Consider the following 15,325-nt stretch of genomic DNA (forward strand, 5'->3'; position numbering starts at 1 on the left):
CTTGAAACATATCGGTTTAATTCTCCATTCTCAAATATTTTGAAATAAATTTAGCAAATGTATTAAGTATATTTAAAATAAAGAATTGGTTATTTGAATACTAAATTATTTTAGTGAAAAAAATGTAAATATAACTATACATTTTAGACAAAATTAACTGTTGGATTTTTAGTCAATTATTTTGGTATGTTTAACTAAAACCATCAAGTAAATGATATTGAGAGATTTTATTAAGTTAATAAAGTTAATTATTACTGTGATATTTACTAAGCCACTGAATTATTTTTTAGAGTGTAGGATTTCTGGGGAAGATGACGAGACATATACAGTGACATGAAACCGAGCTCTGTGGTTGCAGGCATATGTGTTGATCCTGGTAAAACATTCCAGTCAAACTTACAACCTTCTACATCAGTGTTATTCACCTACACTCAGAAAAAGGTACAGTGGAGGTACAATTTTGTTCTTTGGGGAACAAAACAAAACTGTACCTTTAAAGGTACACAATTGGTCCTTACAATTATACCATTGTTTTCCTCAGTTCGGTCCTAGTGAGTCGCTGTCCTGCAGAGTTTGCTTCCAACCCTTAAAGACATCTATAGAATCTCTTATTGAGAATTAACAGGTTTATATTTTGATGGTTTATTGAAAAAGTTTGGTCACCATTATGGTGATCAGTGTTTCTTTTAGTTGGCCAGTTTGACTTGGATCTTTATGTGAGTTTGTGGTTTTTGTTACAGTGTAAACAAAACTTGCTCAAAACAAAATAAGCCATTAACAAACTGTATCATAAACGTTTGACTAAAGTAATCACTGAATAAAAATATTAATAAAGAACATTCACCAACAATACTTTCTTGCCATTGATCAGATGTCCTAAATTTAGATTTTTAAAAACCTTCTAAAGGGGGAAAAATTTAGACGCACACGGATATCAAGAATCAGCCTATCAATCTCAAAAATGATGACATATATAATGCTGCAATGCATGCTGGGAGCCAACCCCTGATTAGAGGTACAAAAATTTACTCTTAAAGGGGTCATATAATGCCATTTTTACAAGGTAATTTGATTCTTCAGTGTCTAAATGAAAACTTTGTAATATACTTTAATTAAAAATTCTCATTAGTATTGTAAGAAAATACTAATTTTAGCTGGTCAAAAACAGCTCTGTTTTCACCAAGCCAGGAGTCCGGAGTTGAACCGGAGTCGGACCTGGGAGAAGATGACAGCGCCAACGAAATTCGACTTTTAAGGCTAAACAGGACGTTTCTGAATGGTTGGTTACTTAAAGTAATGTCACTTTGATCTGTCTTTATGTACTGAGAGGGTAACTTAAGCGTAGTGGGATACAAATGCTCTGTGTTTATTGATGTATAAGTTAGTTCATTGACAGATTGATGTTACACCTTCTGCCAATAAAAAAATTCTGTTAATGTTGTTTTGTCAGTGATGCGTAACGTTATCTATGCATTGTAATAACTGTTACGACATGATTTTTTTTTACAGTAACAGACACCGTCATAAACCATCTACATATCGTGTTACCACGTTAACTTTAAAACAACCGTACACAGTTTTTAAAAACACAATAACCATAATGCGTTGTCCATTATAAACGTGTGATTATGATTTATATCGAGAATGTCATACATAGAAAACATATGCCGTAATTTAACTTTAGCCACTTTAGCCACATTCATCGTGACGCGTTTCAAGCTACACTCACTGCAGGCAGCAGGGATACGAATAGCTGGTACAGATCTTTATCCAGGAGCAGCTTCTTAGCAAAACCTGCTTTATAAGTTACTGACCCTCGGTTATAAAGCAGTATGGTGAGAAATGCTTTGCGGTTTGCTCAAACAAAAAAGCATTGACGAAAACAAAACTCAGGAACTTCGTCTACAGCTGTTTGGATTTAGGAACATCAAAATGACTTCTGTGTTCATTATTACACCCAAGAACAGAACACCACAATCACTTAGACGCCATTCTGCTCCAGCGTATCAACAATGGCGGACTATGACAGCTCGCTCAGGACGGGTCTGAGGTGAAACACTGCTGTCAAACAACAATCGTGGGAGGGGTGTCCGTCACACTTCGAATGGCATGAATTGAGACAAAAGAAAACATATAAAGAGATACAAACATTGGATGGATTTTTATCATTATAGGATGGTTGTGTACAGGCAATGCCAAAACACATTTCCATACAATCAGCTTGTAAAAGTGCATGTACCATTATATGAACCCTTTAAGGGTACCACCCCAGTGATGGCCACTTACCTTAAAGGTCCCGTTCTTGGCGATCCCATCTTTCAAACTTTAGTTAGTGTGAAATGTTGCTGTTAGAGCATAAAACCTGTAAAATTATAACACTCAAAGTTCAATGCCAAGCAAGATATTTTATTTAACAGAAGTTCCCTTTCAAAGCCTAAAGCGAACGGCTGCTTTGGACTACACCCATGCACTTCCTTGCAGGAATGACGTCACTAGAACAGTTTGTTGACTAACCCTCCACCCACAAGAATATGCAAAAAAGAAGCATGTGGAGAAGAGCGCACATTGAGCGATTGCATCTCCCCGTTATGTTAAGAGGCGGGACCTTTCCAGGCAAAGTGCGCTAAGCTGCTGTCCAATCACAACACGGGAAGCGCTGGCCCAATCAGAACTCGATACGTGTTTCTAAAGGAGGCACTTCATTGAACAAGGAAATCATCAGGCTGTTTTTAGAACCGAGAAAACAGCGGTGTACACATAAGTAAATTGGGTGGAAAATACTGTTTTTTTTTTACACTTGAAACATGAACTCATGTTATATTGCACACTGTAAACACAATCGAGGCTTCAAAAACACACGAAAAAAGGGACCTTTAAACTCGTTTTTTTTGACAGTGTATCGTTTTCCTCTGATTGTAGGGATAGCTTATTGGTAGGATTAGGTTTAGGGGTAGGGATATTGTTGACATGACATTTTCAGAGAGGAATGTTGTTCCTGGATCAACAAAATATGTTGACCCAGGAACAGGTCTAACTGTGCCAAATCAGGAATGCGCATCTTACCACACAATACTGTCTTCAGTTTCCCATTTAGCATAGAATTTACTATTAAATCATGCTAGACTTTTGAGATTTGTGACCTTATAGTCTGTTTTGCATTTCTGTCAGATATATCATGTCAGTCACCCCACACACTAAGCGCTGCAGAGAGACTCATTAATGGACCTCTGGATCGGCTCAAATGTCACTTCTTATAATATGAGATCATTGTCATTTTGTGCCTTTTACAGAGGCTGATGAGTCATGGCCTTGGAGAATCGTAAGGGCTTGTCTTTATTGTGCAGTATGTATCAAATTGAAAAGAATGTCAAATTGAAAGAATATTGACTTTATATAATGTTGCAATGATAGAATAGCTGTGATGGATCTTCGAATAAACATCTTTTGATACAGAGGTCCTGTTGGATCTTATAATGCGCAAGTGATGGTGATGTGACTCAGCCGCTGAGGTGTGCCCACTGAGATGTTGTTCTGTGGTGGTGATGTAGTTACTACATATGTATGTCTGATGACAGGATGTCAGACAGTGGGAAGACATGTAACAAGGTTAATCGATGCATTATGAATTTACAGGCCTTCAGCAAAACAGTTTAGCCTTAAATATGGAAATAATTGCCAGGGCATGACTAAACAGACAGGGTCATGGTGAGCATAGGCCTACATCAATGCATTAAAGTATTCAAATAGTTGGACAAGGTCAGAAAACTTGAGTTGGAATACATCTTTCCTTTTTTGCAGAATATCAAAAGGCTTTAAAATTGTACAGTTTATGGAAGAAGCAACTTCAGTATCTAATATGTCTCAAATAGACCTAATAATTTTGAACTAACTAACTAACTAACACAGTGCCCCTGTTGCCACTAGTAACAAAATAGTAGTACACAATCCGATCCGATCACAGAAGTATCACTGAACTCCGATCACAAAATATGTCACCATTCACACCAAGTATTATTGTCCATTTCATCTACTGTACAGTACATTCAGGTCCAAAACTATTTCTGAGCACTACTTTAGGAGATTAAATGCATGGTAGGACAGGCCCAATTATTGCAAACTTTTTAATCTTGGCATCCTCAGACTAAACTGTGAATGACCACCTATGACCACACTCTCAGAAAAAAAAAGTTACAGAAGAGTTTTCAAATTGTATTACCCCTTAAGGGTATTATTGCCTAGACAGTGCTTCCCTAGTGACAGCTTTTGTATAATTTTTTTCCTGAGAAGCATAAAACAAGAATTTTCTACTTTTAAAATAAGCCCTGAGCTACTGTCAAAATGAGCTGATATTGTCAAACAAGGACAATGTCACAAGAGCCAATCTAATATAAGGTCCAATCACACTAATATTTTCTTTTTCTAGAGGTGGTTTTAATGTTGATTTCAAACTCACAGATACAATTATTGTGTGAATTCTGTCCCCCTGACACTAAAACAATACAATATTTTTGCTATAGCCTGGTGAACAGAATAAACATAATAAAACCACACTAGTAAACCTTCAGACATCCATGTGGTGTGTTTGTTGGGAGCACTGCCCAAAACAACATGTACAATGAGGAAAAGAGATATATACTGCGGATATTGTTATTGATTGCTAAAAAGATAACAGTGTACTGGAAGGAAGAAGGAAGAAGATGGACTCATTGACTCATTGAAGATGGACATTTAAACAGGTTTATATAATGAAGAAGAAAAAAATGAAGTTGGATATTTTTAATGTAACAAAGACGGGCCATAGGAAGACTATATTACAAATGAATGTAACATGTTCCTATTATATACTGTACTAATATTTCCTCTGCAAGGAAAATGCATTTTTCCACAAACTTTTTTTCTTTCCCTCAGTTGTGAGAGGTTTGAGTTTTGGGGATGGGAGATGCATTTTTTAAATCCTATTTGAACAGTAGAAGGTTCTCTGTATTGGTGAATTTACTGCGGCTCCTCTAATGTGGTGTCCCCAAAGATTCATGCACTGATTTTATTCTCGATTTTTAGGAATCACATGCAGCATCTCCTTTCACTGTTACACTGACGATACCCAAATCTGCCACTGTGATCAAGTAACATTGGATATCGAATTGTTTAGCAGATTTAAAGGCCTGGATGTCCCTAAATTCTCTTCACCTCAATAAACTGAGATTTAGGTTTAGTGTATCTTTAGAAGCTGCTACCTCCCCTTGCTTTAATTCTGTGTGAAACCACCAGTTTTTTCATCTCTGATACTATACAGTAAAATCATTTCTTTCTTTTAAGGACTTTGAATGGGTGAATTCCCTCTATACTGGTATAAACCAAGCATCTCTGAACCATCTGCAGATGATATAAAATGCAGCTGCTGGCTTCTCACTGGTGTGCATTAATGAGAGCACACTCTGCATTGACTCCCAAATTGCTATAAAATTGATTTTAAAGTTTTGTTGATGGGTTTTAAACCCTTAAATGGATCAGCTCATGTATATATTTCCGATTTATTATCCATTCACAATCCTGGAAGGTATATTAGGTCATCCAAGCAGAGACTTGTAAATGTTCCTTGGGCTAGGCTGAAACTGAGAGGAAACCATGCATTTGCCATTGCTGCACCGAAACTTTGGAACAGCCTACTTTCTACCAGAACTGCCTCTCCGCTGCATGCACAAAAAACATGTTTTTTGTTTTGTTTTGTTTGTTTGTTGTAGTTTTTTTTGCTGCAGCTGATGTAGCTGATTCGTGCTGTGTCTGGTCTGGGGCCTGTACCATGAAGCCGGTTTAGCTGGCTAGCCAGATATGTTTTAGCTTAGTTTGTGCCAATCCTGGGTTTTAGGTACCATTAAAGTGGTTTGGCTTTTAGCTGTATTCATCGCTATAGTAACTTACGCTCCACGGCTACCCTGCTCCAGGGCAGGTTATGTTCTGGATATCTTAAACTGAAATTGGACCGATCAGCTGTGAGTAAAGTTGCAAAGTTACACACTTCTGATGCAGTAAAGCCACTCCCCCTGTTTCTACTCCAAATTAAAGGTAACTACATAGCAAATAGTTTTTACTATCAGAATTTCATTTTATAAACATCTGGCTTTTAACAATGCTTATTTATAATAATATTAATTTTGAATGATTTAGATATAATTTATGTAATTATTATACCCTTAATCTATTACACATTTATAATTTTAGTAAATTAATAATTAATAGGCACTTTGTTAAAATTAATATTAATAGCCTATATAGTCATACAAATAAGCAAAGCTATTAAAAAATCTATTAAAAAGCTGACTGAGCTAAACGTTCAATTCTCTCTCTATATCAACTAAACTATCTTCATAACTTTTACTTGCATTGACGTATAATATTTTTTCTTTTAGTTGTCCTCTTTCATAAATAGCTATTTCATCTTGATGTGTAAATATGTTTAAATTCTTAATATATTTCAATCATGTAATATTCTGCAGAAGAGCGGAATTAATCTTGCTGCTTCTCTCGTGAGAAGTAAATCTCGGTGATCCACAGCGTGTGATTGGCTGTTCACTGCTGATGTCACCTGAACTCATGATTAAAGCCTGAATTGACACAGAAAGCTAATGATCAGCATCATGGTACCAACAAAGTCTAAATAGATTGGTTTGGTTTTGTCAACTCAAAACTAATCCTGTAACCCTGAGTTTGTTAATCAACCATCATGGTACAGGCCACTGGTCTGTAATTTATGTTGATGGTAGTTGATATAATGCACAGCACCTTGGTTATTGTTGTTTTTAACAGTGTTGAGCTCTGTAAAAAGATATACACTGTAAACATTATTTAAAAAATAAGTTACCTGGTTGCCTTAAAATTTTCAGTTAATTAAAATTAAAAATTTGATTTAGTTCAATGAAATTTTTTAATAATCGACCTTTATTCAAATATTATTAAAAGATTTTGTAAGCATATTGGGTAATTGTGTGTGTTTTATTTGTGATGATGCAGTGAAACATGCCAAATTGTGCTATTTTTATCATTTATCACATTTTGATGTGGTTCAAATACAATAATATATTTTTAAAGTTAAACCTATATATATATATATATATATATATATATATATATATATATATATATATATATATATATATATATATATATATATAATAAAAACTGTTATGAAGTCACATACTGGGGGATTTAAAATGTTATGTGTATAATCATTATAATAGAGGCTGTCCTTTGGACATCGTTTAATATTTTTTGTAAATAACCATTTAAATTTTGCTCTTTCAAAACGGATTAATATTAAAGCCAGCGTCTATAACACCGTCAGTATAACCGGAGTGTCTATGTGCAAATAGCCCGCGGCATGGAAATGTAATGCACCTTATGATAATCATGCAGGCTAATATGGAGTATCGACGTCACTCTCAAGGCTTCGTCCACACACAAATGCGCTCTTGCGCTCTCAAGTGCACTGAAGAGATGCAAACTCGAGATGCGCGCGCCTCTTTGGGAACATAGGACTTATCTTGGTGACCGTTACTTTTATGCATAATAGTTTATTCAGCATTTCAAGATAAGACATCAAGATGACTTCTGCAGTGAGATTTTGACTGCATATGTAGAGTCTGCACAACTCTTCTATTTCACTGTTGACTTCTGCTTTAAATGTTGCAGTGGCATTAGTGGGAGACTTGGATTTTTCAATACACTGAGACAGCGGCATCTTCCGAAATGAGCAACCAATTAAGTTTAACCTACACGCTTAACCTACAAATGTGTTTGTGATGGACTGGGAGGCTTTTTATTTGGGCTGCTGAGCCCAGCAACTTTTTTCTTGCGCTGTGAGGACGCTCGCGAGGATTTGACCACAGCATTATTGAAGCTTGAATTGCGATTCTTCAGAGAACTTCTCGTGAATGGCACGGTCCGCGCTCAGGTGTGGGGAATCTCCGAAAGAATGTCCATGGCATCAAGCATGCAATAAAAGTAATATCGGCTGAATAGTGTTAAGCAAAGATGTTTTCTGAAGAAGCTAATTTCAGTTACACTTCGAACGGCACGGATGATGACACGCTGCCCGCGCTAGATCAAGATTGGAGCGACACTCCTGCCGATAAACTGTCACGGACGGGACACAATGTGGTGGCCGTTATTTTGGGATCTATTCTGGTATTCGGGATCCTAAACAATTTGATCGTCCTCGTTCTGTTTTGTAAATTCAAGACCCTGCGGACTCCCGTGAACATGCTTCTGCTCAACATCAGTGTGAGTGACATGCTCGTGTGTCTGTTCGGCACCACGCTCAGCTTCGCGGCCAGTATCCGCGGCCGGTGGCTTGTGGGGAGACACGGGTGCATGTGGTACGGATTTGTCAACTCATGCTTTGGTAAGTAAGACCAAGAGTGCAAAACTAGAGACTACAGCCATTGGGAACCAACGTGAAATTTGTTTTATGTAGAAGCTATAGGCCTATGGAGGTGAATACAATTCATTTATTAAATACAATGTAAATCTAAATGTAAGGCTGTTAAACAAACCATGTACTTTACTAAAGGTTCTGATATTTGTTTTTGTTTTGTTTTTTTCAGTCTAAAATGCAGTAAACAAAAAATTTGGAAGTTTGTGAGTCCAAGTAAATATGTATTAATATATGTAGAATACATGTAATTGGAAGTTTACATAACATATTCAATGTACATTCTATTAAGTTAGTATGCCACAACTAAAGAGAAACAGGGAAGAGAGTATTAAAACTCCCTGATTATGTACATATTATTGATAAGGTTTTACGTAAAAATATTGTTTTTAACAATATGCTCTCATTAATGCACACCAGTGAGAAGCCAGCAGCTGCATTTTATATCATCTGCAGATGGTTCAGAGATGCTTGGTTTATACCAGTATAGAGGAAGTCAGTTAAATCAACAACTCACTCTTAAAGGGATAATTCACCCAAAACATAAAATTATCCAATAATCCACTCACCTTCAAGCCATCCTAGATGTATGACATTCTTCTTTCAGACAAATAAAATCTGAGTTATATTTAAAGCATTATAAGCATTATAATGGCAGTGGCAGTTATATACTATTATAATATTAACTGACCAAATTTAGACATGTGAATCAGCCAGTTCAGCCAACACATTTTATTTTATCTTTTCACTTTTATTTACTATAATCGTTTTAATTTTTAAAGACAGGCTACTTTTATTTCTTATAATTATTATTTAAATTGTATCACTTGGTTAAAAAAGTTCTTAGTTTGATTGGGTATGATGCTTCAGTGGTGTGAATGGCACCCATAAGAATACAAATAAGAATGATACTAGTCAAACAATATGATCATCTATGCCTTCTTCTATTTCATGTCCTGCTACAATGTAATTTATTCCATTGTGTTGCTTTATTGTTTCTGATGCCCATAGGGAAATGAGATGATTGCATTTAACCAATCTAACAGATGTCAGTGCGAGTGTTGTGTAGTAGGCCTAATGTTATCAGGTCAGTTGAACACTGCACAAAAAATAATTACAAAATCAGTTTAGTTCCCAGTTTTACCCATTAGAGTGCTGAGCCGTAAACCTTGGGTAAAGACAGGTGCTGATGTTTTTATAACATTGTATTACTTTTGTCACAGCAGGGGTGAACTGGAATGATCAGAGGATTCTTAAAAGATGCAAACAAATTACAGGCTTTGGAGTTTCTAATAGTTTTATCTGTGCTTTTGAACCTGTCTCTCTTTGGTAAACACACACAAATATGTTTACTTAGCTATCTAAATGGGGACATTCAGACTTATATTGTTTTTATATGCAGTTATAAATGCTAAAGCCCTGCTAGCTTTTTTGCTAGCTTTTTTGCTAGCAAAAAAGGGCCTTTTAGAATAATAATTAAAAAAACATCATCGCATGTCATGCAATGCATTTCTTTTGCCCCCCCCCCTCCCCCCCACACACACAATAAAAACTATAGAGCTTTGATCATAAAAACTAAGCATTTAAATATCATCTTACTATATAGTGTTGGGTATAGATTGACAACTGATATCTCTATGAATTGTATGTAAGTAGTCTGCTATAGCCCATACTGTTCTAAAGATCTCTTTGAGTTACATTACAAACTATCAGAATTTCATCTTATATTTTTGTTCATATAAATACTAGCAACTGAACCAAATTGAATTGCTCAGTTGGGATCTCTGAATAAAATGTAATCGTATATATATCATACTATATGAGACATAAAAGACTGATGTAAACACAATTCTTTTATGGTTACTTTCCATAGAAATAATTAATTTTATACTGTACAAAGTATATTCTATCCCCTAACCATACCCATCACAGAAAACGTTCTGCATTTTCATATTTTCAAAATGATTTTGGTCCCCCATGAGGATAAGCTGTTTTCCTCATGGGGACCAAATAATTTCCCCACATGGACAGCAATTTCGGATATTGCCTTCTTTGTGGAGCAATAACATAGGGTTTACTACACACACACACACACACACACACATGCACGCACGCAGGCACGCACACACTCCTTGTGTAAATCAATCTGTAATCTTTGACTTTTCTAAAGTATTTTCTAAAGTTTTAGGCACTAAATGAGAACTAATATTTGTTTAATTGTTAAACAATTAAGTGGAGTTCCTCTCAGTGCTACATTCTATAAAACATTTATTTTGTAAGGTGAAAAATATACTACATGTTTATTTCCAACACAGTCCCCTGCAAGGTGGACAAAGATACGTTTTATGCATGGGAAAGCAGCTGCTGAAGTGTAGTTGTAGAACACAAGACTGCAGGCAAATAACTGTAACAATTTTGTAAACACACAGTGGGGTTTTGTTGTGCCACAATCGATTACCACTTTTGCTTTCAAGTCGACCCCAAAAAGGTTTTATAAATGTCAAGATGTTTATCCTTATATATTACAACATGCACTTGCACTTACACCTTTAAAACTATACCACAAAACCATATACCATTAACATTACTATATGCAACCTTAAAGGGGGGTGAAATGCTGTTTCATGCATACTGAGCTTTTTACACTGTTAAAGACTTGGATTCCCATCCTAAACATAGACAAAGTTTCAAAAAAATACGTTGGATGCTTAATGGAGTATTTCTGTGTCAAAAATACTCCTTCCGGTTTCTCACAAGTTTCGGAGAGTTTTTTTCCGAGTATGGGTCCGCTTGACGTCGACAGAGCGGAATGTCCTTGTATGGGCCGAACGGCTCTTCTCCCAGAAGGGTGCGCGCACGCGACCAGAGCGAGATAAAAATGACGGCGCCCATAAACACTGCTGTCTCAGGACTGCACCAAATCAACATCATCACCAAAGAAGTGTGTTTTTGATGAAGCGATGACGATAAAGGTTCACGATTGTGCTTTGGAAGCAGGTGGTGAGTAAAACTGCTTAAAATGTCTATGTTGTTGGCTATCGTCGCGTGAGTAAACAACACGATCGTATAGTTAATTTATCAATGGAGCATGCGATGTAACTTATGGCATGTGTTTAAATACATTTGTTTAGCTGGCCACTATAGTTGTCTGTTTGTTTATTGTAAAACCACCCAAACATAAACCTAGGGGACGTTCACACAAAGCACATTCAAATGCGCTACTCCATTGTTTTTCTATGTAACACTATAACACAGTCTGACGTGCAAAACCGTTATGGTTGCTAAGGTTTAGTCGCATACCCTCACAATCCACAAGTAAACAAACGCAAATGCTGACAAGCCACTAAATACAGTACATACCACAGAGACGGACGTCCTGATGTTGATGCTTCTCCTGTTCAATTTATTTTAGCCTCTGGATCCGATTCTGGATCGTATACATATTAGTTGAATCTGATTGATAGCCATGGTTTATTTAGGCGCTCTCGTAATTCATTAGCTCCGCCCACACGATGCGCCTCCAGCCGCTCGTTTTTTTTCCGGAAAGACTCGGTACAGCCTATCTTTCTTTTATAAATATAATAAAACTAAAGAATTTTCGGAGATATGAAGGATGCAGTACTACTCTATTGGTACTCAAGATTGACTGAAACGTCTCAGGTTACGTATGTAACCCTAGTTCCCTGAGGGAACGAGACGCTGCGTCGAAACGCTGTGAGAACGCCTCTGCGTTAATGCGTCGTGAAGCGCCTGTAGAACCATTCCATCGGAAAAAAGATCGATCGTCGGCGTGATGACGTCATCGACCGGAAGCTATAAAGCGTCCGTGAAAACAAACAGGAACTAACTTCTGATAAAGCCTGAAGTAAGTGATCACGGACACGCCGGGAGTATGGCAGAGCGACGCAGCGTCTCGTTCCCTCAGGGAACTAGGGTTACATACGTAACCTGAGACGTTCCCTTTCGGGGAACTCGAGCTGCGTCGAAACGCTGTGAGAACGCTTATACCCACATCGCCATAGGACCAAGTGTCTCGTATGTGTGAAGCCGAAGCGCACACGGTTACGAGAGAACCTGTGCCCCAACAGTAGATGCCAGGTCTAGTTCATAGAACCTGACGAAGGTTAACGGAGACGACCATCCGGCCGCGTTGCAAATATCGTGGAGGGACGCCCCCGACAAGAGTGCTTTTGAAGCAGCCATACCCCTGGTTGAATGCGCCCGGACAGCCAGTGGAGACGGCTGCCCGGCCGCTTCATAAGCAAGTGAGATGGCCTCGACCACCCACTTGCTCATCCTCTGCTTGGATACTGGAGCCCCCTTCTTAGGGGGTCCGAAACAGACAAATAATTGTTCAGATTTTCTCCACAGGGCAGCTCTGTGGACATATGTATCCAGTGCCCTCACCGGACACAGCAGATTTAACCTTTCCTGGTCTGACGTCTTAAACGGAGGAGGACAGAAGGCTTGTAGAGTGATGGGGCCCCGTGGGCTCGTAGGAACCTTGGGGACATAACCCGGCCTGGGATGCAGAAATGCTTTCACCATCCCCGGCGCAAACTCTAAGCATGAGGGCCCTACCGACAGGGACTGAATATCTCCTATTCTTTTAAGAGACGAAATGGCCAACAGAAAGATGGTTTTTAGGGTGAGGAACTTGTCCGAAACCTCCTCCAGAGGTTCGAACGGTGGTCCGGACAAGCCCCTCAGAACAATGGCCAAGTCCCATGCTGGGACCCTCGAGTGCATAGCCGGCCTCAACCTTAAAGTGCCACGAAGGAAGCGTGTAATTAGAGGGTGTCTTCCCAAAGACACTCCACCGAAAGGGACGTGGAAGGCACCCAAGGCCGCCACGTACACCTTTATTGTGGAGGGGGTCAACCCTGCCGAGAACCTTGCCTGCAGGAACTCCAGCACTGTACCAACCGGGCAGTTAACTGGGTCCCACTGGCGTTCTCTGCACCATGCTGAGAATAGTCTCCATTTCAAAGCGTACAGCTTCCTTGTGGACGGAGCTCGGGAGTGTAGGATGGTCTCTACGACCTCGGCCGAGAGACCTTCCTCTATGAGCCTAGCCCCCTCAGAGGCCAGGCCCACAGTTTCCACATCTCCGGGCGTGGGTGCAGGAATCTCCCGCCCGCCTGAGAGAGTAGATCCCTCCTGGTCGGAATCTCCATCGGAGAGCCTTCCAGGAGAGATATCAGGTCCGAAAACCATACTCGGGTCGGCCAGTACGGAGCCACTAGAAGTACCTGGGCCCCGTCCCGGCGTACCCTCTCCAGAACTCCTGGAAGCAAGACAATCGGGGGGAAGGCGTACAGAGGCAGCCTCGGCCACTCCTGTACCATGGCATCCAGCCCCAGCGGGGCCTGATGGGTCAGAGAAAACCACTGCGGGCAGTGGGAATTCTCCGCCGAAGCAAATAGATCTATTTCTGCTTTCCCATAAACCTTCCAAAGGAGCTCCACCACCTCTGGGTGGAGTCTCCATTCCCCGGGCCTCGGCCCCTGTCTCGACAGGCTGTCTGCTTCCTGATTCAGGGCCCCCGGGATATATACTGCCCTGATTGACAGCAATTTCCCTTGGGCCCACAGGAGGATCCGATGTGCCAATTTGTCCAACGGACGAGACCTCAGACCCCCCTGGTGATTTATATAGGCGACCACCGACGTGTTGTCTGTCCTGACTAGTACGTGGTGGCCCCTGAGGTCGGGCAGGAACTGTTTCAATGCAAGAAACACTGCGAGCATCTCTAGCCGATTTATGTGCCAGTGCCGCTGATGTTCCTGCCATAGACCCTGGGACGAGCGACCACTCATGGTCGCCCCCCAGCCCGTGAGAGAGGCATCTGTCGTTAGCGTTACGCGACGAACATGAGCCCCCAACACAACCCTGAGATAAAAACCCCGGGTTTTTCCACATGACCAGAGCACGTAGGCATCGCCGCGTGACTTTGATCGTGCGGAGCGGATTTCCCCTCGGGGAGAACCCTTTTGTTTTGAGCCACCACTGCAGTGGCCTCATGTACAGTAGGCCAAAAGGTATCACGTTGGACGCTGCTGCCATGAGACCTAACAGTTTCTGGAACTGTTTCACAGTGACGGCTCGGCCTAGCTTCTGCTCTTTGACGGCTGCCAGGATCAATGCTATGCGTGTTGGCGATAATTGCGCCCGCATAATTACCGAGTCCCAGTTCACACCTAGAAAAGTGGTTCTCTGAGCCGGAGGAAGCACACTCTTCTTGGCGTTCAGCCTCAACCCCAGCTTCGACATATGGGCGAGAACAGCATCTCGATGCTGAACCGCCATCTGCTCTGTATTCGCTAGAATCAGCCAGTCGTCGATATAGTTCAGAATGCGGATGCCCTGCAGACGCAGCGGCGCCAGAGCTGCATCCACACACTTGGTGAACGTGCGGGGTGACAGTGCTAGACCAAAGGGAAGTACACGATATTGGTATGCCTCTCCCCCGACGGCAAACCTCAGGAACTTCCTGTGATGTGGAAGGATGGAGACATGAAAATACACATCTTTGAGGTCTATGGTGACAAACCAATCCTCCGACTTGATCTGCGATACAATCTGTCTGAGTGTAAGCATCTTGAATTTGAGCTTGGCCACCGAGCGATTCAATAGCCGCAGATCTAATATCGGGCGTAAGCCCCCATCCTTCTTCGGCACGATGAAGTAACGGCTGTAAAAGCCAGACTCCCTGCTGGGAGGGGGAACCCTCTCTATAGCCCCTTTTTGCAGGAGTGTCTCTACTTCCTGTGCCATTACCAGAGCCTGCTCCGGGCCCACCTCTGTAGGTAGGACACCGCAGAAAGGAGGTGGCCGACTTCTGAATTGAATGGCGTACCCCTTTTCTATTATCTGCAGGACCCAATGAGATATATT

At 40.2% G+C, this 15,325-nt stretch overlaps 1 protein-coding gene across 1 annotated transcript in view; it reads left to right on the top strand.

Moving 5' to 3' along the window:
* Positions 1–7,474: 7,474 nt before the first annotated feature.
* The window catches only part of tmtops2a (teleost multiple tissue opsin 2a), a 51,479-nt gene continuing 43,628 nt past the window's right edge, over positions 7,475–15,325 (top strand). Inside the window, exon 1 of the mRNA XM_067459339.1 lies at positions 7,475–8,398. Coding sequence (XP_067315440.1) covers positions 8,029–8,398 — 370 coding nt within the window. The 5' untranslated portion in view covers positions 7,475–8,028. The remainder of the gene's footprint in view (positions 8,399–15,325) is intronic.

This window comes from Pseudorasbora parva, chromosome 12 (assembly GCF_024679245.1).
Source record: "Pseudorasbora parva isolate DD20220531a chromosome 12, ASM2467924v1, whole genome shotgun sequence".
Lineage (NCBI taxonomy): Eukaryota > Metazoa > Chordata > Actinopteri > Cypriniformes > Gobionidae > Pseudorasbora > Pseudorasbora parva.